The sequence below is a fragment of the Cynocephalus volans genome, chromosome X (assembly GCF_027409185.1).
Source record: "Cynocephalus volans isolate mCynVol1 chromosome X, mCynVol1.pri, whole genome shotgun sequence".
Lineage (NCBI taxonomy): Eukaryota > Metazoa > Chordata > Mammalia > Dermoptera > Cynocephalidae > Cynocephalus > Cynocephalus volans.
The window spans coordinates 10,927,944-10,950,256 of record NC_084478.1 but is presented as its reverse complement, the minus strand read 5'-3'; the positions used below and the strand labels follow the sequence as shown (position 1 = coordinate 10,950,256).

Sequence of the window (22,313 nt, the reverse complement as noted above, 5' to 3'; positions counted from 1 at the left end):
CCGCCTGTCCTCCTGCTGCCTAGGGCAACGCGCCTTTCCCGCCTTCCCCTCCATTGCACTCCAAGATCCCCTGCCACCTCTCCCCGCTCGGTTTCTCTCGTCCCCAGCATCACTGAGTCCGTCATTTCAGCTCCACACACTGCAGTGTACGGTGTCCTGCAGCTTTTATTCTAGCCTGTATCGGAAGCCGCGAAGTCGTAGGCCGGCGAGCCTCTGTCCCAGGCTGTGCTGTTACACGGTTTTCCATTCGTGAAGGCTGAGGAGGCTCCCTTCTGAACACTGGGACCCTGCAGCATTTTCAGTCTGGACCCTTCCCACGCATGTGCTAAGATGCTCACAAACTTGCTTCCCACAGAGGACCAAGGTGGCTAGCCAGGTGCCCATGTCATGACCACTATGTCGGGAAGTTCCCTGTGGTAGTTGGAGCGTGGGAGTGGGTCTCAGCAGATGGCTGTGTCCCCCCAAACCTAGATGTTTTCCTTGCTTCTATGATGTCCGTCTCTGATACCTTCTCTATGATGCTATTACCCAGAATGTCCCATCACGTCACCCCTCTCTATGATATGACTGAAGATGTCCCTGTATGAAACCCTTCTGTGTGATCCTGTCTATGATGTCCCTCTATGACACTCCTCTCTATGATGCTATTATCTATAATGCCCCTCTATGATTCCTCTCTCTCTCTCTGTTATCTATGATGCCCCTCTGTGATACCCCACTCCATGATGCTGTTATCTACGATTTCCCTGATTCCCCTTTTCAGGATATTATGTATGATGTCCCTCTATACCACCCCTCTCTATGGTATTATCAATAATGTCCCTTTATGATACCCCCTGTATGATATCTACGATGTACCTCTATGATACCCCACTCTATCATATCACCTAAGAAGTCCTTCTATGAAACCTTCCCTATGATGCCATTATCTATGATATCCCCTCTACGATACCCGTATGTATATTATCTATGATATCCCCACTATGACACCCCTCTCTGTGATAGTAGCTAAGACGTCTCTCTACGAATCTCTTCTCTATGACCCTACTGTCTATGATGTCCCTCTATGATTTGTCCCGCTAGATTACCTATAATGCCCTCTATGATTCCTCTTTCTATGATGTTATCTATAATGCCCCTCTATGATTCGGCTCTCTGATGTTATCTATAATGCCTCTCTATGATTTGGCTCTCTGTAATACTATTTGTAATGCCCCGCTATGATATTATCTAGTAATGCTCCCCTATGATTCCTCTATATTATCTATAATGCCTCTCTGAGATTCGGCTCTCTATGATGCTATCTATAATGCCTGGCTATGATTCGGCTCTCTATGATGTTACTTGTAAATCCCCTCTATGATTCGGCTCTCTATGATACTATCTATAATGCCCCTCTATGATTCGGCTCTCTATGATACTATCTATAATGCCCGGTTATGATTTGGCTATGATGTTACCTATAATGCCCCTCTATGATTCGGCTCTCAGATATTATCTATAATGCCCCTCTATGATTCCATTCTCCATGGTATTATGCATAAGGCCTGTCTATGATTCGGCTCTCTGATATTATCTATAATGTCCCTCTATGAATCGGCTCTCTATGATACTATCTGTAATGCCTGGCTATGATTCGGCTCTGTATGATTCGGCTCTCTATGATGTTACCTATAACGCCCCTCTATGATTCCGCTCTCTATGATACTACCTATAATGCCCCTCTATGATTCGGCGTCCAGATATTATCTATAATGCCCCTCTATGATTCAGCTCTCTACAATATTGTGTGTAAGGGTCACCTGTGATTCGGCTCTTTATGATAATATGCGTAAGGCCCGTGTATGATTCGGCTCTCTATGATACATTCTATAATGCCCCTCTGTGATTCAGCTCTCAGATATTATCTATTATGCTTCTCTATGATTCCACTCTCTATGATATTATGTGTAAGGCCCGTCTGTGATTCGGCTCTCTTTGATATTATCTATAACACCCCTCTATGATTCGGCTATTTATGATACTATCTGTAATGCCCCTCTATGATTCCGCTCTCTATGAGACTACCTATAATGCCCCTCTATGATTCGGCTCTCAGATATTATCTATAATGCCTCTCTATGATTCCACTCTCTATGATATTATGTGTAAGGCCCGTCTGTGATTCGGCTCTCTTTGATAGCATCTATAACGCCCCTCTATGATTCGGCTCTTTATGATACTACCTATAATGCCCCTCTATGATTCGGCATCCAGATATTATCTATAATGCCCCTCTATGATTCCGCTCTCTATGATACTACCTATAATGCCCCTCTATGATTCGGCATCCAGATATTATCTATAATGCCCCTCTATGATTCGGCTCTCTACGATATTGTGTGTAAGGGTCATCTATGATTCAGCTCTCTATGAATATATCTATAGTGCCCGGCTATGATTCAGCTTGCTCATATTATCTATAATGCCAGTCTATAACTCGGCTCTCTATATTATCTATAATGCTCCTCTATGATTCCCTCTCTATGATTTTATCTATAATGCCCGGCTATGATTGGCTCATTGATGTTATCTATAATGCCCGTCTATGATTCGGCTCTCTATGACATCATGTGTAAGGACCCTTTATGATTCCGCCGTAGGGGAACATACTCCATCCGGGTGGAGGTTGCGTGGCCTGTGGGGGTCCTGCTCCCTGTGGGGTGAGGGGGTGCGGTCCAACGGGGGGATATGCTCTTGGGGATTGAGAGCGTGCTGGCCGCGGGGCTGAGGAGGTGGCGATCGGCTCCTGCTGGGTAACGGCACGCGGCCAGCTGTGGGCACCTGCTCCATGCAGAGGGAGGGCTCTCGTCTGGGGAGCAGGGAATCTGATCAGTGCGCTGGGAGGGCACGTGGCCTGCAGTGGGTACCGGCTCCGTACAGCGTGAGGACTCCAGACTTTGTTGGTGTCCCGTTGACGGGGTGGGGACTTGCTCCGCATCGCTGAGTGCGCAGCCCACGTGACAAGGACCTGCTCCTACGGGATGCCCGATCCTGATTTTACTGGTGTCCCGGTGAGGTCCTGCGGTCCTCTGGGGGCGACATGCTCTTGAGGGGTGAGGGCACGCGGGCCGCGGGGGTGGGGAGGTGGTGATCTGTTCCTGCTGGTAGCGGTGGGTGGCCTGCTGTGGGCAACTACTCTGTGAAAGGTGCGGGCTCGCGTCTCGTGTGGCGGGGCATCTGCTCTGTGGGGTGGGAGGGCGCGCGGCTCATGGGCGTTCCTGCTCTGTGCGGGAACAGGGCTCTGGTCCCCATGCGGGGGATGTGGTCCTACCGGGAAGGGCTACAGACTTTAGTAGTGTCCCAGTGAGGGCACGCAGCCCATGGGTTTGGGACACCTCCTCCTGCGGAGTGAGTTGACAGTCCGATCTGGGCCAGCTTCTTCCTGCGTGGTTAGGGCACGCGGCCAGCGGTGGGACCTCCTCCGTGCGGGCTGAGGGTATGGGGCCACGGGGGTTGGGGGGAACTGCACCGTGAGTGGCGAGGACACACGTCTGTTTGGGGCACCTGCTCCGTGTGGCTTGAGGGCTCCAGACCTTATCGGTGACCAGTTTAGGGCGCTGGAACCGGGTTGAGTACTTACTCCTGCGGTGTGAGGGCACGCGATCCGAGGCGTGGGGGGAACCCGCTAATGTGCGGCGAGGGTCCATGGCCCGCCAAGGCACCTGCTCCGTGCAGCTTTTGGGTACCAGACTTTATTGGTGCCCAGGTGAGTGCGCGAGACCCGCAGTGGTGACCTCCTCCGTGCTGGGTGTGGGTGCGGGACCAGCAGGGGGGCTTGCTCCGTGCAAGGTGAGGGCGCACGTCACGTCGGGGCACTTGCTCCGTGCAGCTTTAGGGCTCCAGACTTCCCCGGTGTCCAGGTCAGACAGTGAGGACCTGCTCAGGTAGGAGTGACGGGGAGGGGCCCACGGGAATTCCTGTTCCGTGATGGTGAGGGCTTAAGACCTATCGGTATCCAGGTGAGGCTAGTGGACTTCGAGAGGACCTACATGCTCCGTGCGGAATGAGGAATCCAGACCTTACCAGTGTCTGGGTCAGGGTGCCAGGCCCACAGGGTACGTGCTCCATACGGGGTGAGGGCATGCGGACCGGGGGGATGTAACTGGTCGGTGAAGTATGAGGGCTACAAATCTTATACATGTCCCGGTGAGAGCGCGCGGCACGCCGGTGGTCCTGCTCCCTGTCGGGTGAGGTGGCACGGTCTGCTGGAGACATGTTCTTAAAGAGTGAAGGCGCTCGGCCCGCGGGGATGGACCTAGTCCGTGAAGCGTGAGGGCAACAAATCTTATACATGTCCTGGTGAGGGCACGTGGCCCACGTTGCGGACCTGCGCCTTTCGGAGTGAGGTCTCTAGGCCTTACACGTAGGTGTCCAGGTGAGGCGTGCGTCCCTACCACGTAGGCACCTACTCAGTGCAGAAGCAGGGTGTGCTTCCCAAGGTAGATGAGCATAGTCCATTCGGATGGAGGACATACGGCCCGCGGGAGTCTCATTCCCTGTGAAGTGAGATGATGCGACACTCGTGGGAATGTGGGCCAAGCGTATGGTGTGAGGGCTCACAGCCCTTGGTATGACGTTCTCAGTGCGCCATAAGGGTAAAAGGCCAGCGCGGGGAACTGCTGCGCCGTCTTGGTTGAGGGCATTCCACTTGCTTCTGGGACCTGCTCCGTCAGCACTAAAGGCACGGTACCCGCGTTGGTGAGATCAGGTGACCCTGGAGGGGGCATGCTCGGTGCAGGCGGGGTGAGGGTGCGCGGCCGGTTTGGAGACCTGCTTACTGCGTTGGGGGACTAGAGACTTTACCCGTGTCCCCTTGAGGCACGCGTCCCACTCTAGGGACCCATCAATGGTTGAGTGAGGTCACGCGTCCCGCAGTGGGGTATCATGCACCATTTGGCTGCAGGGCGCACGGTCCGCGTGGGTCCTGCTCCCTGTAGGGTGAGGTCCCGCGGTCTGCTGGGGGCGAACGGCTCTTGAGGGGTGAGTGCGGGCGTCACCCGCGGAGGTCCTGCTTGCTGTGGGGTGAGGTCCCGCGGTCCTCTGGGGTGAGCTGCTCATGAGGGATGACGATGATCGGCACGTGGGGGTCCTGCTCCCTGCGGGGTGAGGTCCCGAGGACGGCTTGAGGCAACATGTTCTTCAGGGGTGAGGGCGCCCGTCCCGCTGGGGTCTTGCTCCCTGTGGTTTGACGTCCCACGATCTGTTGGGGACGACATATGCTTGAAGGGTGAAGGTGCTCGGCCCGCGGGGACGGACCTGGTCCTTGAAGTGTGAGGGCTCCAAATCTTATACATGTCCTGGTGAGGGCGCGCAGCCCACGGTGCGGAGCTGGGCCTTTTGGAGTGAGGTCTCTAGGCCTTATAGGTGTCCAGGTGAGGCGTGAAACCCACCGTATGGACACGCTCAGTGCAGAGGGAGGGCGCGCTTCCCGTGGTTGGCGAGCATACTCCATTTGGAGGGAGGGCATATGGCCTGCGGAGTCTCGTTCCTTGTGTAGTGAGATGATGCGACACTCGCAGGAACGTGGGCCAAGCTTACGGGGATGAGGGCTGACGGCCCATGGGGTGACGTTCTCAGTGCGCTGTAAGGGAAAAAGGCCAGCGTGGGGAACTGCGCCGTCTGGGGTTAGGACATTCTACTGGCTTCTGGGACCTGCTCCATGAGGGCTAAAGGCGAAGGACCCGCGTTGGTGAACTGCTCCTGCGTGGTGAGGGCATGCGGTCCGAGGCACAGCCGGGGACTTGTTCCTGTGAGTTGAGGGCCCGTGGAGCACGGCGTTACTTCCTTGGTTCAGAGTGAGGGTGCGCGTCACGCCGGGGTCCATGCTCCGTGGGGATCAAGGTCTCTAGTTCTTGTAGGTGTCCAGGTGACAGTGCGCATCCTGCGGGGGGTATCAGCTCAAGCGTGGTGAGGTAACATGACCCTCCCGGGGACATGCTCCGTGCGTGCAGCATGAGGGCGCCTGGCTTTTTGGAGACCTGCTTATTGCGTTTGAGGACTAGAGACTTTATCGGTTTCCCCTTGATGCATGCGTCCCGCCGTAGGGACCCACTCAGTGTGGAGGGAGGTCGCGCGTCCCGCAGTTGGGCATCATGCTCCATCCGGGTGCAGATCGCGCGGCCCACGGGGGTCCTGCTCCCTGTGGGATGAGGTCACACTGTCCGTTAGGGACAACATGTTCTTAAAGTGTGAAGGCACTCGGCCCACGGGGATGGACCTGGTCCTTGAAGTGTGAGGGCTCCAAATCTTATACATGTCCTGGTAAGAACATGGGAACGTGGGTCCAGCGTAAGGTCTGAGGGCTCACGGCCGGTGGGTGACCTTCTCAGTGCGGGATAAGGGCACATGGCCAGCGTGGGGAACTTCGGCGTCTGTGGTGAAGGCATTCCCCTGGATTCTGGGACCAGCTCCGTGAGTGGTAATGGTGCACGACCCACGTTGGCGACCTGATCCTGCGCGGTGAGTGCATGCGGTCCGAGGCACAGCGGGGGACTTGTTCCTGTGGGGTGAGGGACCGTGGCCCACGGGGGTACTTCCTGCGTGCCGGGTCAGGGTGCGCGTCTTGCCGGTGTACATGCTTCGTGCGGATTGTGGTCTCTAGATCTTTCAGGTGTCGAGGTGACTGTGCGCGGCCCGCGGGGGGACCTGCTCCTGCGTGGTGAGGTCACGTGATCCTTGCGGGGACAAGCCCCATGCGTGCGGGTTTCGGGCGTACGGCTGGTTGGGAGACGTGCTTCGTGCTTTTGAAGACTACAGACTTTATCGGTGTCTGCTTGAAACGCGCATTCCACGGTCGGGACCCGCTCAGTGTAGACTGAGGTCGCACGTCCCGAGGTGTGGGATCATGCTCCATTCGGGTGCAGATCACACGGCCCGCGGGGGTCCTGCTCCCTGTGGGGTGGGGGCCTGCGGTCCGCTGTCGGGGACCTGCTCTTGAGGGGTGCGAGGGCGCGGTCCGCGGGAGTGGGGAGGTGGTGATGTGTCCCTGCCGTGTGATGGCGCGTGGCCCGCTGTGGGTACGTGCTCTATGAAGAGCGGGGCTCGTGTGTCGCCGGGCAGGGCATCAGCTTTGGGTGGTGGGAGGGCGCGTGGCCTTCGGGAGTTCCTGCTTTTTGTGGGATGAGGGCGTGGGTGCCAAGTCAGGGTGACCTGCTGCGTGTGGGGCGAGAGCTCCAAACCTTATCCGTGTCAGGGTGAGGGCGCACGCCTCGCAGAGGTCCTGCTCGGTGCGTAGTGAGGGCGCGCACCCCGCTGGGGGCCCTGCTTTGTGTGGGGTGAATGCTCCAGACTGTACTGGTGTCCCGGTTAGGGCTCTCAGTCGCGGGTTGGGCGGGACATCTGAGCACAGATAAAGGGGGTCATCCAGGAGTGCTTTTCTAGGGAATTCTGCAAATACGATGGTCGCTAAAATTCATGTCCCAGGGACGTTGGTTTTAAAAAGTCAGTTTATGGTGTTTGCTGTTGTTTGCTTACTCGGGAAACTTCAGTGCAGTTAAGCAAAATGCAAAAAATGTAATGGATCTGTACTTAACCCACCAGGTGGTGTGTGCGTGTGTTTATTCCTTTCTGTTTTGCACCATATATTTTCTCGCGCGTGTTTTTAAACCTGAAATCTGAAATCCTTCCCCTGCCCCGGTTTTTCAGGTTTAGTTTTTACACCACAGGTGCGCAAGCTGCTGTCCAGGACCGAATCCGGCTTGCTGCTCATTTCCTATGGCCCATGAGCTAAGAGTGGGTGTACATCTTTAAATGTTTTTGAAAATCGAGAGAGGAATAGTATATGTTGCCATGTGACTGTCACATGACGTTTAATTGTCAGTGCCCATAAGTAAAGTTTATGGGAACGCAGCTATGCTGTGCGTTTGTGCGTTGTCTAGGGCTGCCTTTGCCCTGCAAATGCAAAGTTAAGTTCTGGTCAGACAAAGCCAGAAATATTTACTATCTGGCCCTTTACAGAACGAGTTTGCCAACATCTGCTTTAAATTATAGCATGGCACTTTTTCCAGACATCTAAGCTAGATTTTGCCATTTTGTTTAACTTTTTATGTTGGAAAATTTCCAGCATATGTAAATGTAGTAAATGATATATAAACGAATATAATAAATCCCCCTTACCCTTCATTCAGCTCATCTACACCCCCTCCTCACCCTCCTCACTGGATTAATTTGAAGCAAATCCCAGAATTTTTATCATTTCATCCCTACAGATTCCAGTGTACAGCTCTAGAAGACAGAGTGCCTGGGATTGCTTTGCTATCATAAGAGTTATTTTCTGAGTAACACAGTCTTTTTTCTTTCTCTCTCTCTGCACACTCCAATATGTGTGGATTTTTCTTACTTCCTTCCATTCCCTTCTCGTCCCTTCCATCCTCTCCCCTCCCCTTCCCCTCTCTTCTTCCCATCCTATCTATCATCTATCTTTATGTGTCATGTTTATCTTCTATCATATCTATCTAGCTTCCTCACTATCATATCTGTTGTCTATCTGTCTGTCTGTCTGTCTATCTATCTATCTATCTATCTATATCTCTGTCTGTCCATCTATCTATCTGTTATCTGTACAAAGCAACAAAAGTCAGCTTTAGATTTGAATTAGGATCAGACACCAAGCATCATTTAATTCTCACGTAGGTATCATAATCCGGTCTTCGGCGTGGTTAGGACTCCCAGATTTCATTGAGAACATCTCCGATGTGAACGGAACAGACATCTGGCCTGCCACTTTCTGCGTGGGGAGTGCGGTAGGTGCGCCCACCTTTGTTCCCCTCTCCTCCCTACCTCCATTCTTGTCACACTGCTGTCCTCAAAGGGCAGCCCCAGCAGCCCCTGGGCATCTGCTAGAAATGCAAAGGCTCAGGCCATGCCCCAGACCTACTGATCAGGAACTCTGGCTGGAGCCCAGCCAGGTCTGTGTTTTAATAAACCCTCCAGGGGATGCTGATGCACACGCCAAGTGTGGCTTCTCCACCCTCAGCCCTGGAAGCACAAGTGTGCGCCCTTACCCTACTTACCCTAAACGGAGCCACAAGCACACAAAAACATTATCAATTAAGCGAAGGAAATATATTGAAATATATATAATGGTAACATATAAACATTTTATGTTTAACTTACATCACACAAACATTTTATATTCAAACATATTATGTTACATATAATAATAACATATACTAAACATATTCATGGTTTATAAACCATGAAATAAATAAATATGTATAATACACATGCACACGTTATGCTCTGTTCACCAAGTGGATGCTCAAGGGAGTGATGTAAAGCTGACCCAGGTGGTGCTGATTCTCTGTCCTGTAGCAGAATTGCCCGCTTCCTTCCTTCCCTTCCATGGCCTCCTGATGAAGCACCTGTCTCAGCCCACAACGGCAAGGCTTAGTGATCTTCCAACACCCTGAGCCCCCTTCCATCCCCTTCTACTTGGAAGGACTTTCTGAGCCTTTTCTGCCTGTACTCATTCATTCCCAGAGAAAAAGCTTCTACTTCCGAGCCCCTAGAACCCTCATGCCAGTTTAAACTGCACTTCTTGGAGCCTTGTCTACTGTGCCTGCAAGTGTGCCAGAAAGTGGGTTTGTCAGTCAGGTCCAGCTGAGCAGACAGAGGACAGAGGCCACAGCCGGCCCTCAGTTCCAGAGACCACGTCCACATGTGTGCCAGGAGCCTTCCTGTGTTGCCTGTCATCTCACGGATGGGCTGGACATCTCATGCCTGTCTGCGGAAGCTTTGATGCTGGGCTCTTCCTGCTTGCAGATGTGGATCCAGCTGTTGTACAGCGCCTGCTTCTGGTGGCTGTTCTGCTACGCAGTGGATGCCTACCTGGTGATATGGAGATCGGCAGGACTGAGGTATGTGCTGCCAAAATGAGCAGGGATTTCTGCCCTAGTTCCATCTCATGAGGGAAGTGTGGAGCTACCACCGAGCATTTGCAAGTGTTTTGCAGTAGGGCAGGTGCCCTCAGTCAAACTATCATCTGGCCCCTCCACCCAGAAACATCTATGACAGCTCATTTGTGTCAGAGGCCAAAGGCAGATTCAAAATATTGAGGAGTTCAAAACCTGGAAAATAAGTAATTCAAGAAATTAAATATTTGGAACTGAAGAAATACTAAAAAAGGATTGGTGCGAATATAAGCAATTTTTGATTGTATACAAAGGTCAGAGGAAAAACATTCTTCTGAGAATATATTGACACTTTATGCTAAACACGGAATTGAGACCCTGGAGTTGCAGGTGGCTGTCTGGAGGGGATCACACAGTGGCTAGTAAGTTGGGCACTGGTGGCTTTGAACTCCTGCCCAAGTGCTCGGTAGCTGTGTGACTGTTGGAAAATTGCTTAACCTCTCTGAACTTCTGTTTTCTCAGCTGTTAAATGGTACCCACCTCATAAGGCCACTGGCAGGAGCAAGTAAACTCAGTGAAATGTGTACATGGACAGTGCCTGGCACGTAGCAGGCTCTCCGTAGGTGTCGCTGTTACTGTAGCTGGGATGTGAATGTGTGTTGAGGAAAGAGCAACACACAAGAGAACTTGTGTGACAGACGAGCTGGACACAGAAGGGCAGGGCGAGCATCCAGGTCTTCTGGCTCCAAGTCCAGGAAGCATTTGTCCCCCACCAAGTTCATGGTCTGCTTGAATCAGGTCCCCTTTGGATGGAGCCCCTGCGTGCTTTCTATCAACAATTTTATAAAGTTCACACATTAAAAAGTGTAAAATCCAGCAGTTTTAGTATATTCACACTGTTATGCAACCATCACCATCATTTAATTTTATGATGTTCTAAACATCCCCAGAAGAATCACTGTGCCAGTTACCAGTCACTCACCATTCTACCATCCTTCCAGCCTCTGGCAACCCCAAATCTACTTTCTGTCTCCCCGGATTTGCGTGTTCTGGACATTTCCTTTAAATGGAATCATAAAATATGTGACCTTGTGTGTGTGGCTTTTTAAACAGCATAATATTTTCAAGGTTTATCCATGTTGTAGCAAGTGTCAGTACTTTATTCCTACTATGATCTGAATATTTGTGTCCCCCCAAATTTGTATGTTGAAATGGTGTTAGGAGGTAGGGCTTTTGGGGAGGTGATTAGATCAGGAAGGTGGAGTCCTTGTGAATGTGGTTAGTGCTTTTATAAACGAGACCCCAGAGAGTAGTCTTGTCCCTTCCAGTGTGTGAGGAGAGAGAAAGTGTCATCTGTGATCCAGAAGGGGGCCCTCACCAGACACTGAATCTGCCAGCATCTTGATCTTGTACCTCCAGCCTCCAGAACTGTGATAAATATAACATCTGTTGTTTATAAGCCACCCAGTTTGTGCTATTTTGTTACAGCAGCCCAAATAGGCTAAGACAATTCCTTTTTATTGCTGAATAACATTCCGGTGTATGAATATGCTATATTTTGTTTTTTCATTTATCAGTTGATGAGCATTTAGGGTGTTTCCATTGTGCTTAATATTAGGAATAATGCTTCAATGAACATTTGTATACTAGTGTTTGTGTGAACATGTTTTCATCATATACTCCTGGGTATACACCTGGGAGTGGAGTTGCTGAACCACATGGTAACTCTAGGTATAATCTTGTAAGAAACTGCTAAACTGCCTTCCAAAGTGACTGCACCATTTTGCCAGCAGTGTATGAGAGTTCCAGTTTCTCCCCAGCCTCGCTAACACTTCTTATCTGTTCATTTGTTTTAATTTTAGCTGTCCTAGAGTGCGTGAGGTGGTAACTCATTGTGGTTTTGATTTCAGCATGTGGCTAATAACGTTGATCATCTTTTTGTGTGCTTGCTGGCCATTTGCATACCTTCTTGTAGAAATGTCTATTCAACTGCTTTGCCCATTTTTAAATTGGATTATTTGTCTTTTTATTATGGAGTTGTAAGAGTCCATTATATATTCTAGATACAAGTACCTTATTAGATATGTGATCTGCAAAGTTTTTCTCCCATTCTGTATGTTGTTTTTCCACTTACTTCGTGGTATGTTTTGAAGCACAAGAGCTTTTCATTTTCATGAAGTCCAATTTAAAATTGTTTTTCTTTGGTTTATTATGCTCTTGCGGTCGTATTTAAGAAACCATTGCCTAACCCAAGGTCACAAAGATTTATACCTATGTTTTCTTATGGTTCAAACACTTCCATTCAGTCTGCATTAGTCCATTTCTGCTGCTTATAACAAAATACACAGAACTGGGCAATTTATAAAGAACACGAAATTTATTGCTTACAGTTTCTGAGCCTGGGACATCCAAAGTCCAGGGAACACATCTGGTGAGGATCTTGGTGGTGACTTCAGTGACGTGGGTATCACGTTGTGAAATAGCAGAGCAGAGAGAACAAGAGACCAACTTCCTCATTCTCTCTCCTTTTAAAGCCCTCAGAATCACGCCTCTGACCACCATTACTAATCCATTCACTACTGCACGGTCCTACAATCTAATCACCTCTTCAAGGCCCCACCTTACAATTACCATAATAGGACTTCCTACTGCTTAACGGTCACAGTGGGGGCCAAGTTTCTAATACATGAAACTTGGGGGACACATTTCAAGCTTCAGTGAATTTTGGGGGAACATAATTCAATGCAATACAAAGTCTATTTAGGTCCATTTTGAGTTAATTTTTGTGTACAAGTGAGGAATGGGTCCATCTTTATTGTTTGCATATGGGTATCGCTTTGTTCCAGCACCACTTGTTGGATAAATTCACTCTTAAAACAAATATCAGTAAACAAATAGAGATTATATGCAGATTGTAGAATATATTGGGTAGTCTAGATAGATCCCTCTTCTAAAACCACTGATGTCCCTTAGATGTGTCACATCATCATTATCCTTGATCTCTCTGGCCTGTGGTTTAGTGCTTACTTCATTTTTTATGCTTTTTCCTTCCTTTTTTTTTTTTTTTTAAACTTATCTACCAACTCTTACACATCTGTATGGAACACAGATATGCCTGGCTGTGAAAATCCTCCAGAGAAGATGGTCAAAGCCAAAGGCAGCCAACCAGGTGCATCAGTGAGGATTCTTTTTGGCTGCATAAAATACATAAACTAATAGTGTCTTAAACATGATAGAACTTCTCTTTCATGCTAAAGGAGCCCAGAGGTGGGAAATCCAGGGTTCTTCTGATGGACATCAGAAACTCAGGCTTCTTTTACCACCCTGCTCCACCAGCCTATTGTTTGACTTCCATCCTCAAGGTGTCATGGCCCAGTATAGCTGCTGGTGCCCCCGCCATCACACCTGCATTCCAAGCAGCAAGAAGGAGGAAGAGGGTGATACAGAAAGGGCTCATTTCCCCTGAGCCAGTTTTAAGCAGCATCTCTGGAAGTTTCACACAACTCTACTTACATATTCTTGGCCAGAACTTAGTTTCGTGGTGCTATGGTCTGAATGTCCCCTCCAAAGTTCATGTGGAACTTAATCCTCAATATGGCATTTGAGAGGTGGGGCCTTTAAAAGGTGATTGGATTGTGAGGACTGTGCCCACATGCCTGGGTTCATTCATTCATGGAGTAATGGGTTAATAGTTTAATGGGTTGTCAGGAAGTAGACTGGGGGCTTCATAAGGAGAGTGAGTGAGCATGTTAGATGCGCTCTTGCCATGTGATTTCCTGCATTGCCATGGACTCTGTAGAGAGTTCCCACCCAGGAGAAGGTCCTCACCAGATATGCCCCCTGGACTTGGACTTTCTAGCCTCCAAACTGTAAGAAATACATTTCATTTCTTTATAAATTACCCAGTTTCAGGTATTTTGTTATTAGCAACAGAAAACAGAGTAGTACATGTGGTCACACTTAGCTGCTGGAAGAGGTAGGAAGCATAGTCTGCTAGCCAAGCATGTCACTGCTCTGTGTGACAAGTTAGTAAAGATAAAGGAGAGAATGGCTTTGGGTAGGCAACTAGCAGCATGGGAAGGCTTTGTTCCTGCAGCCTATGCAATGGTGTGTCTCCAACCATTGCCTCAATCAGATTTGGAGGGATCAGAGCTACGACAAAACTAGAGGTCTCATAGACCACCAGTTATGGAGATAAGAAGAGCCTTGGAGTGCTGGCAGCAGCTGGAAGAAGTGCATTACTCCTGTTGTCATAGGAGGATGCATTACTTCACCGTCACCCATGGTGGGGATGCAAGGGAGATGGGGCCAGATGGGACAGGGTGGGCACTGTCTGTACCCAGAGGACAGACGAGCCCTGAGAGACCAGGAGAGGCAATCAGGAAGCCCTCCTCACACCCAGGAGAGTGTTTGCAAATACATTTTGCAGCTCAGTGTTCAGGTAGGCAGGATGCTGGGTGCCAGAGACTAAAGGATACTGGGCAGAGCCTAGCTTCTGAGGACCCACCATCATGCAGAAGGTGCACATCCAAGGTGAGACATCCAGACATCTTGCCTCCGAGGGGCAAGAGCAAGGGCAGGTTTCCAGTACTAGGATGACTCTCTGTTGCGAGTGAGGTAGGCTCTCCCATCAAAGAGGAACACGCTACACAGCAGAGAAAGAAGACAGCTGCTCAGTGGCTGTGGAGACCAAGTCCTCACCCCTACCTGGTGGAAGTTGTACTTCCTGGAGCCTGGGTGTGGGGTCTCCAAGAGGATCCCCCTGGATGGTTTGAGCCACAGCTGAGAGTGTGGGATCAGAAGCCTCCGTAGCTTCTCTGTAGGAGCCAGCTTGCCTGGGGTGGGGTTCATTCTGCAGGTGGCTGTTGAGAGACCGCAGCTGGTGGGGACAGTAGTGTCCTGCTGTATTCCAGGGTAGGGGCTGCAATTTGTAAGTATGTCTGGATTAAACTCCAGACTCTCTTCTAGATCCTTTCAGTACTTAGCTATTTTCTTTGGCACAGGAGTATTGGTTCTTGTAATCCAAATCTTAACAAATGTCATTAAGGCACATATAAAATTAAAATTTAAACTGCTACTCTGGTTTCAGGTTGTGGGATATACAGGTGTTAAACAATAACAGAAGGTGCTTGGGATCTTTGAAAAGTGACTTGAATTGAAGTCACTCCTTGCTCTAAGAAAATGACAGTGTGAGAATAAAGAGGGTCTAGGGAGGACTTTCACTCACTTGGACGTGGAAGCTGTCCAGGGGTTGGACGAAGGAACTGTGGTCTTCAGCTGGGGCCTGGATGCTTGGAGCTGGGTTGGAGCTCAGACTCTCACCCCTTGGGCATTTCAGAAGCCTCAGTTATTATTTATTTATTTTTACAGGTTTCCAATGTGTTTTTATTATTAGTTAAGTCATGCTTCAGGGTCCCAGGGTAGGTCTCCCTTTACCACACCCTAGGAGAAGGACAGAAGACAGAGGAGAGGTGAGGTGCAGCCAGATCAGATCTTCTCAGGAAATGTCCCTTCAGCCCAATAGTCTTCCCAAGCTGAGACTCAGGCTATCAGGTAGAGGGACATGTACACACAGTGGTACCACTCACACACAGAAGCATTGCTTTTTTAGTGGTCATTGCCTTCTTGCAGCGGTGGAAGTCCAGGTAGTTCTGGTCTGGTTCTGGATGGGGAAGTGGCTGTCAGAAGGAGCAATCTTGTAATTCTTGATTTTGGTCTTGATGTCTTCTGCCATGGTGCTGACTCCTCAAGATGCTCTTGAAGCACTTGAAGCTCAGTGCTGGATGCCTAAGTATTGGTGTGGCTACCGCTGCATAACTGAGCCGCACCTGAGCCCTATCCTGCATGCCTGTTTGGGGGCAGGGAACCATTGACCGGGCTTTGGTGAGCTCCAGCCCCAGACTTGCCTGGCCTCACGCCTGCCCGCTGTCCCACCTCAGCCCACAATTGTCGTGCAGCCCAAGGGTAGGGTCTGGAATGAGAGACTGTGCACTCTTAGAGCTGCAGCCCTTTGCTGAAAGCCACTCCACTGGGTATCTGCGCCTCCTGGGCAGGACCCCGCATTGCTCAGACACACCTAACATGCTCCCAGCCCCAAGAAGGCTAAGGAAGGGCTCCTCCTGGCACTGCTTCCAATGTGGGAGGCAAAATATGTTGGAGTCAGTCCCTTATGTCTGCCCAGACAGCTAGCTACAAAATATTTCTCCTTTTGAAGCTCATTCCCCTGTGTGCAATTCCGTGTCTCTTCCCTCTCATCTCATTATAGAAGGGCATCCTATCCCACTCAGATCCCTGACTGCTCCCTTTGTCTACACAGCTTATCTTTCTGAATTAAAATCCCAATGAGATGGGGGTCACGCTACTTTCCAGGAGTCTGGTGGAATTAGGAATGATGGCCGGCACGTCTGATGGAGCCCTAGCCCCCCGGGGTCCCATCAGACAGAAGAGGCCAAGCGAAGGCGGTGCTGGACCAGTCAGTCAGCTCTGCCTGTGCTACGCTCCCTCTTCCCAGCTGCTTGTGCAAGGCGGTGCCTCAGATCCTGTGGGGAAACAGGGTGGGGTGTACTGAAGCACAAAGAGGAGTGATACGGACTGTCCAGGAATGTTAACTATGCAGGGAATGGGGACTGGGGAGGTGGGGAAGCAAGAAAGGAAACCCCTGCTCTCGTGGATGATCTAATAATCACCGGTCTCTCGAGTCTGGACTCCTTCCTGTTTGGACTGAGCATTCAGATGGTTGCACTTGCATGTTAGGTAGAGGTGGCTTTGGGAAGGAGTGGGGATAGGAGCTCCTTACTTATCAGGTGAAGCCAGCACTGATGTGGCCTTAGGTCTCCCTGGGGGATGCAGGGCCCAAGGACAGGGACCCTGGTTCATGTCCTTCTTCTGCGAATCCCCAGATTTAGGGCAAGTTTAGCTCCAGACCCAACTGGATTCACTTCCATGTCGGAGATTCAGGCGGTAAACAGAGACCAGACAAAACCAAGAATCTTCCCTTTTCTTCCCTTTCTGTCATCTCCCCCAAAACTTGGAGTCACAGCCACTGGCTGATTTCTTCCCAAAGCCACCTCCCCACTTTCTTACTGAATTTTTCTTCAGATTCTGTTTTGTTTTGGGTTTTTTTGGTGGTTGGCAGGTGCAGGCATCTGAACCCTTGACCTTGGTGTTACGAGGCTGTGCTCTAACCAACTGAGCCAGCCACCCAGCCTTCATATTCTGTGTTTTGTAAACTTTAAGACTGTTCTTTATTGCGGTACTTTTTTTGAAAAAATGATGAGTCTTCCAGTGCATTCTCAATATACTTAGACAAAAGCCAACACCATCCTGTGACCCACAGGGACCTCACCACAAGTCCTCCCTCTATCCTCCTTCATTCATTCTCCCTGCTCCAGCCACACCATGCTCCCAGCTTCTAGAACCTGCCCCCATTCCTAGGCTGTGGCCTCTTCCTCTGTCTTCGAAGACAGCAATGCTGGGTCAAGTCTTCACACTTCCATTCTCTCTCGTTCTGTGCAGTTGGTAAAGCCTCTCTGCTTTTGTGGACTCATCAGGTGACACTGGGCCCACACGAATAATCCAGGTTGATCTCTTCATCTCAAAAATACTTAACTTCATCACATCTGCAAAGTCTCTTTTGCCGTGTAACAGAACATATTCACAGGCTCTGGAGATGAGGATGTGGACGTCTTTGGGGGCCCTTATTGGGGCTATCCGAAGTGTTTGGCCACTTTCACTTATAAACATCAGCTCACCTCTTAGATTAATCACAGCTCTGAACTTGATTTCATGTAAAATCTTCTTCACCTAAGCCAGGGCTTCTGTGGCTGCCCCCTCCTCAGCCAGCGGGGCAAGGACATTGCTTCTTATATGTTACCCTCTCAAGATAGTCACCCCATGAGGGCAGGGCTTTGTGTTGCTCTTAGTGTTTCCAGTGCCTACAGCAGGCAGAAACTTTGCTCAGTAAACACTCAGCCAGTAGACATTGAGTGAGATTCATCACTCTGACACAACTCTATGTTATTCTTTTGATTGAGATATAATTCATATACCATAACATTCACCCTTTAGAATGGAAGATTCAGTGCTGTCTATTGTATTCACAAAATATATTTACTAGTATAACTACTAACCCTAGAACATTTCCACAACCCCAGAACCCATTACCAGTCACTCTCCATCCCCCCATACCCTATCCCCTGGCAACCACTAATCTACTTTCTGTCTCTATGCATTTGCCTCTTCTGGACATTTCATATAAATGGAATCATGTGATATGTGGTTTTCTGCATCTGGCTTCTTTCACTCAGCATGATGTTTTGAGGTCCATTCACATTGTTGCGTATGTCAATGCTTCATTCCTTTGAACTCAGCATTACCTTTGCACATACCTGAAGGCTGTGCGTATAGGTTAAGAGTGTAGGAAGACTCTCCTATCATTGGCCCCTCTTCTCTAAATAATGTGCAGCCAAATGAAGTTCCTAGACTGACCATACTGATGGTCCAGCAAATATTTCCAACCTTCCTGAGCACAAGATGACCCCATTGCTGGGGTCTCCTTAACTGTCTTCAAACTTCCTGTCTTCCTTCCTGTCCTGGAACTTCCTGTTCTAATACTTCCTGTCCTCACAATTCCTGTCCTCGAACTTCCTGTCCTTGAACTTCCTGTCATACTTCCTCTCCTTCAACTGATCTCACACTTCATGTCTGCAAACTCCCAGTCCTCAAACTTCGTGTCCCCACACTTCCTGTCCTTGAACTTACTGTCTTATACTTCCTGTCCTCCAACTGTCCTTACACTTCATGTCCTTGAACTTCCTGTCTCATACATCCTGTCTTCGAACTTCCTGTCCTTGAACTTCCTATCTCATATTTCTGGTAGTCCAGCTGTCCTCACACTAACTGTCCTTGAACTTCCTGTCCTCAAACTGTCCTCACATTTCCTGTCTTGGCACTTCCTTTCTCATACTTCCCGTCCTCAAACTTCTCCTCACACTCCCTGTCCTCCTACATCCTGTACTCAAATATCCTGTCCTTACTGTCCTCAAACTCGATGGCCAGCCTCATATCATAAGTAATAGAAAGCAGTGGGGGCCTGTTAGTCCGTTTTTGTGTGGCTATAACAGAATACACGAGACTGGGTGATTTATAAAGAACTGGGGTTTATTTGGCTTATGATTCTGGGACAGCTGCATCTGTCATGGGCCTCAGGCTCCTTCTAGTCATGGCTGAAAGTAGCAGGCAGCTGGTGGGTACAAGCAGATCACATGGCAAGAGGAAGCAAGAGAGAGAGAGAGGAGGTGCCATGGTCTTTTTAAGCAACGAGCTTTCATGGGAACTAATAGAGTGAGAACTCACTCATTAATCCCCCCTGCCCCAGGGAGAGCATTAATCCATTCATGATGGATCCACCCCATGACTCAAACAGCTCCCAACACTGCCACATTGGGGTCAGATTTCCATGTGAGTTTTGGTGGGGGCAAGACATCCAAACTATCATTCTGCCCCTGGCCCCCCAAAACTCATGTCACTGTCACATACAAATACAATTATTCCATCCCAGCAGTCCCAAAAGTCGTAGCTTGTTCCAGCACCAACTTCAAAGTCCAAAGTCTCATCTGAGACCAAAGGCAAAACTTCCAGCCAGGAACCTGTAAAAATCAAAACCAAATTTATCTACTTCCAAGATACAATAGTGGAACAGACACTGGCTACACATTCCCATTTCAAAAGGGAGGAGTAGGCCAGAAGAAAGGAGAAACAGGCCCCAAACAAGCCCAAAGCAAATCAGGATAGACATTAAGTCTTAAAGCTCCAAAATAATCTTCTTTGACTCCAAGTCCTGCATCTTGGGCACAATGGAGCATCTGGGCCCCCAAAGCACTGGGCAGCCACACTCCCAGTGCTGTGCAAGGCATAGCCCATTGAGCTGCACTGGTGCCTGCAGCTTTTCCAGGTGGGTGTTCCATGTTGCCAGTGGCCCTACAGCTCTGGGGTCCTGGTGGCAGCCCTGCTGTGTTGGCTCTCCTAGACATTTCTCTGTTGGGGGGGTCTCTGTGGGAGCTCCGATCCCACTTTCCTGCTTGGCATTGCTCTAGTAGATGGCTTCTGCAGTGGCTCCACATGTGTGGCAGGTATCTGCCTGGGCCCCCAGGCTTTTCTGTACATCCTCTGAAATTGGGGTGGAGGCTGCCATACCTCCACAGCTCTCATGTTCTGCCAGCCTGAAGACTTAACATGATGTGGATGGAACCAAGTGTACTACTCAGGGATCTCCAGAGAGACAGAATCAATAGAATACATTATAATTATATGAGAGGGATTTATTAGGAGAATTAGCTCACGTGGCTATGAAGAAAAGTCCCACGATAGGCTGTCTATAAGCTACATTCCAGTAGCGTGGCTCACTCCACGTCCAAAGGCCTCAAAACCAGGGAAGCTGATGGTATTCTTGGTGTAAGTCCTGGATCCCTAAAGCTGAAGAGTCTCAAGCTCTGATGTCCACAGACAGGAGAGAAGAGTTTATCCCAGCTCCAGCAGATCAAGAGAGCTTCACCTCTTTCTTCTGACTTTTGTTCTCTCTGGGTCCCCAGCAGATTGGATGGTTCCCACCCACACTGAGGGTGGGTCTTTCCCACCCGGTCCACTCAGACTCTCATACTAATCTCTGCTGGAAACACCCTCATGGACGCACCTGAAAAGATAGTTTTACCAGGTTTCTCAGCATTCCTTCATCTAACCAAGTTGGCACCTAGAATTAACCTTCACAAAACGGTTTCCAGCTTCTGTTCTCCAGAGGTGTTACACAAACCACACTTGGGGCTGCTTGAGGCAGGGATGCTCCAGCTGGAGCAGCTGGGATGCAGGGAGTGGGTTCCTGACGGAAGTGGTGCCCCAGGTCTGTTCTCTGGGACACCTTGGGCCTCCTATGCCTCAGGGGTCTGTGGTGGGAGAGGTGCCCTTCCAGATTTCTGAAATGTCATCATGGCTTTTCTCCCATTGCCTTGCCTGTTAGCACCTGGCTGCCTCACCGCCAAGCTAATGTCCTTAGCAACCAGTCTATCTGCTTCACCCTTGCGTTTTTCTCCTGTTCTCTGCTTCTCTACCACATGGCCAGGCTGCAAATTTTCTAAATCTTTATGCTCTGCTTCTCTTTTAAATTCTGGCTTTACATCATGCCTTTTCTGCCATAACTGCTGAGTTATATTTATTGCAAGTACCATGCAGCTTCCTGAATGCATTGCTGCTTAGAAATTTTTTCTGCCAAATATTCTGGTTCACAGCTCTTAAGTCTCACCTTCCACAAAGTCCTAGAGCATGAACACAATGCAGCCAAGTTCCTTACTATGGTGTAGCAAATGTGGTATTTTGTCCAATTCCCAATAAGTTCCTCTTTTCTACCTGAGACCTCATCATCAGCATTATTTTTACTGTCCACATTTCTATCAACATTCTGGTCACAGCCATTTAACCAATCTCTAAAATGTTCCAAACTTTCCCTCATCTTCTTGTCTTATTATAGGTCCTCCAATCTCCCCCAACCTTCGCCCATTGCCCAGTTCCAAAGGCGCTTCCACATTTTTAGCTATATGTATAGCAACACCCCACTCCTTGGTACCAATTTTCTGCATTAGTCCATTTTTGTGTTGCTGTAACAGAATACCTGAGACTGGGTAATTTATAAAGAACAGAAGTTTATTTGGTTTACAGTTCTGGGACAGCTGCATGGCCTGATGTCCACTGGCCCTGACTATAGTGGCACAGGCAGGCCATTGAGAGTTTATCTTTCCTGTGGCTAAGAGCAACCCAAGGCTCTGAGAAGAGGGTTTGGCCCAGATCATGCTGCTAGTAATCACCAGGTGTTCTGGCCTCAGAGCATCTTCCTGGGATTAGGCTAGCAGGCTGTGGATAAGAGGGAGGCTGAGTGGGCTTGGAGGGTTGAGAGGAGCAAGGCACAGGTACCAGGCCTGTGAGATATTGTCTTAGCTAATTTGGGCTGCTCTAACAAAGTACCACAGACTGGGTGGCTTATAAATAACAGACATTTATTGCTCACAGTTCTGGAGGCTAGATGTTTAAGATCAAGTTCCCAGAAGGTTTGGTGTCTGATAAGGGCACACTTCCTGGTTCACAGATGGTGCCTTCTCACTGTGTCCTCACCTGGTGGAAGGGATGAGGGAGCTCTCTGGGTTCTCTTTTATAAAGGCATTAATCTCATTCATGAGGGCTCCACCCTCATGACCTCATTTCCACCCAAAGGCCCCACCTCCTAACACCATCACCTTGGGGATTAGAATTTCAACATAGGAATTCATGTGTGGGAGGGGACACAAACATTCAGTATATAGTAGATGGGAACTGAAAAATTTGTTCAGAGGGTACTAGAGATGGAATTGTCTATTCCATGGTTTTATTGAAAGTGGG

At 49.3% G+C, this 22,313-nt stretch overlaps 1 protein-coding gene and 1 pseudogene across 1 annotated transcript in view; one reads left to right on the top strand and one right to left on the bottom strand.

Annotated features, from left to right (window-relative positions):
- Positions 1 to 7,893: 7,893 nt before the first annotated feature.
- The window catches only part of LOC134367164 (G-protein coupled receptor 143-like), a 248,805-nt gene continuing 234,385 nt past the window's right edge, over positions 7,894 to 22,313 (top strand). The window contains exons 1-3 of the mRNA XM_063083814.1: positions 7,894 to 7,906; positions 8,674 to 8,783; positions 9,805 to 9,899. Coding sequence (XP_062939884.1) covers positions 7,894 to 7,906; positions 8,674 to 8,783; positions 9,805 to 9,899 — 218 coding nt within the window. The remainder of the gene's footprint in view (positions 7,907 to 8,673; positions 8,784 to 9,804; positions 9,900 to 22,313) is intronic.
- Positions 15,381 to 15,627, bottom strand: LOC134367735 (cytochrome c oxidase subunit 6B1-like; annotated as a pseudogene).